Source organism: Suricata suricatta, chromosome 16 (genome assembly GCF_006229205.1).
Source record: "Suricata suricatta isolate VVHF042 chromosome 16, meerkat_22Aug2017_6uvM2_HiC, whole genome shotgun sequence".
NCBI classification, from domain to species: domain Eukaryota; kingdom Metazoa; phylum Chordata; class Mammalia; order Carnivora; family Herpestidae; genus Suricata; species Suricata suricatta.
In genome coordinates, this window is record NC_043715.1 from 941,245 (window position 1) to 943,608 (window position 2,364).

A 2,364-nucleotide genomic window follows, 5' to 3' on the forward strand; every position below is an offset into this window, starting at 1 on the left:
AGCGGGGGGGCGACCGCGCGGGGCCAGGCCAGCGCGCCCGCCGACCCCGGGGGTCACCGCGCCTGCCTTTGCGTGCCAGGGACATTTCGCCCCTCCTGAAGGACCCCTGCTCCTTCCGCGCGTCCATCCGCCTCCTGGCGAATCACCTGAAAGAGACCCATGGCGGCAAGATCGACTACATCGTGGGCAAGTGAAGGGGGCACGGGCGGGTTCTCGAATCCCAGGGGAGCCCCTCCCCGGGCCTCCTGCCTCGCCCCAGCGCCGCTGCTGTGCCCTGGGGTGACTCCAGAGGCCCGGAGTGGTCACCAGCTCTGTGCCCGGCCCCGTGAGGGTCCTGTGTGCGTTCTCCCTCTGAGCCCCGAGCGGAGCGGACAGAGGAGGGGCGCCGCACGTTAGCTCGGGAGAGGCTTGTGGGGCGTCCTTCGGGGACACGCTGAACGCCGCACCCGTGCGTGGCTGTCGACCCTCGAGTAGGCTGCTAGGATAGACGTGCTGAGCCCACTTGGCCGCCTGAGGGTGCGCGCGACCTCGCGGTGGCGCGGCTGAGGGCAGGGGATTCCCCATTGCCGTGCCCCCCACCCTGGCCGACTTCCGGGTCCTCCGCTCTGGACCGGTGGGGCCGCGGGCTGATATCCCCAGGGAGTGTCCGAACAGAGTCCACTGGGCCAAGAACACTTGTTGCCCTTCTGTGTGTTGAGCTGTGGCCCAGGCCCTCTGCTCAGCGCAGGGCTTCTGGGAGGACCCAGGCAGGCACCGTCTCCGTGACAGCCTCGTGCCCTCCGACGGCTCCCCACTGCCCTGCGGGACCTCTGTTTTTCACTTGGCTGTGTCCTCCTCCGCTGCACCCCTAGGGGTGGGGGCCCTGCGCTTCCCCATGCCCGCAGGAGATAGCCGCTGTCCAGCCCCTTCTGGACAGATGCCGCCCGGAGGGATGACAGAGCCGTCCGCGTTGGTCCCGTAGTTATTAGCCCCCCAGTCCCAGACTGGCAGCAGGGCTGCGCGGAGAAGGCAGGTAACTTCCCGGAGGCCACGCAGCCCTTTCCACCCGGCCTCCCGCTCTCCTGCCCTTCGCACCCAGCTGACCCGTGCTCAGAGGTGCTCAGTCAAGGACTTTTAGCTGGGACCAACAAAGCTAAGAGCTTTTTGTCACTGCAAAGGCTACTTGTCCTTGTCTGGCACTGGCCCCTGGGGACCCTCGTGCCACACAACCACCCCTGACACCTCAGCTCTGGCCAACAGGCCTAGACTCCCGAGGCTTTCTGTTCGGCCCCTCCCTGGCCCAGGAGCTTGGCCTGGGCTGCGTGCTCATCCGGAAGCGAGGGAAGCTCCCCGGCCCCACTGTGTCCGCCTCATACACGCTGGAATACGGGAAGGTGAGTGGGCCTGGCACCGCCACCCTTGACCTTTGGTTTTCTAGGGATAATTACTGCCGTGGCTGGTGCTCAGACTGTTGAGACGCCAGCCTAGCTCCCGCAGCCAGGCAGTAGCTGGGGGGTCGGGCCCGGGCCCAGGCCCAGGCCGGGGCCTCCTGTCCGCACCGCGTGCTGCACTCTGCACGCCAAGGCCGCTGCCGGACACATGCAGACCGTGTGCCTGCTTCCTGTCTGCAGGCTGAGCTGGAAATCCAGAGAGACGCCTTGGAGCCCGGGCAGAAGGTGGTCGTCGTGGACGATCTGCTGGCCACTGGCGGTGAGGGTCTCGCCCCCCTTCCCCCCTGCTAGGACCGCCAGAGGTGGGGAGGGCCTCAGCCCACGCGTGGGGGTTGTGGATTGCGGTCTCAGCACCGGTTTCCCCATGAGCGGCAAGACCCTGCGTGGGCGGGTGGGAGCCTCATCCCCCCCCCACCCAGGGCTGGGTGGGGCCTCATTCTGTGCCCCCTGTGGACCCCTCAGGAACCATGCGAGCAGCCTGCCAGCTGCTGGGCGAGCTGCGGGCGGAGGTGCTGGAGTGTGTGAGCCTGGTGGAGCTGACCTCGCTGAAGGGCAGGGAGAAGCTGGGGGCCGTGCCCGCCTTCTCTCTCCTGCAGTACGAATGACTGCCCCCGTCCCCACGGCCTGGCAGAGGAGTTCCAGCCTGGTGACTGGCCGCCGGCCACCAGGGGGCGCTGGCCACTGCCTCGACTTTTAATCCTAACCGTTTTCTGCGGTTGCCCTTTTCTAGCGCCCGGGCCACTGTCTCAGGCCCTTCCTGCCAGTCCTGAAGGTGCCAAGGCCTGGAGCTGGTGGCTCGGGCTGGAACCCAGCCCAGGCCACTGCAAGTCCATTTACAAACACAGAAAGAGTGAATAAACTGCTTTGCTAAAGTGGCTGTTTCATCCCGGGGCCCAGGGGTGGGGCCAGGGCCGGGGGGCCGGGAGATGCGGGG

The 2,364-nt window shown here is 67.3% G+C and overlaps 2 protein-coding genes across 2 annotated transcripts in view; one reads left to right on the forward strand and one right to left on the reverse strand.

The window, feature by feature from the left end:
• The window catches only part of APRT (adenine phosphoribosyltransferase), a 2,585-nt gene extending 283 nt beyond the window's left edge, over window positions 1-2,302 (forward strand). The window contains exons 3-6 of the mRNA XM_029926087.1: window positions 3-186; window positions 1,240-1,373; window positions 1,611-1,689; window positions 1,893-2,302. Coding sequence (XP_029781947.1) covers window positions 3-186; window positions 1,240-1,373; window positions 1,611-1,689; window positions 1,893-2,035 — 540 coding nt within the window. The 3' untranslated portion in view covers window positions 2,036-2,302. The remainder of the gene's footprint in view (window positions 1-2; window positions 187-1,239; window positions 1,374-1,610; window positions 1,690-1,892) is intronic.
• Window positions 2,298-2,364, reverse strand: part of CDT1 (chromatin licensing and DNA replication factor 1) — an 18,563-nt gene continuing 18,496 nt past the window's right edge. Inside the window, exon 16 of the mRNA XM_029926088.1 lies at window positions 2,298-2,306. Within this exon, the coding sequence (XP_029781948.1) occupies window positions 2,298-2,306 (9 nt within the window). The remainder of the gene's footprint in view (window positions 2,307-2,364) is intronic.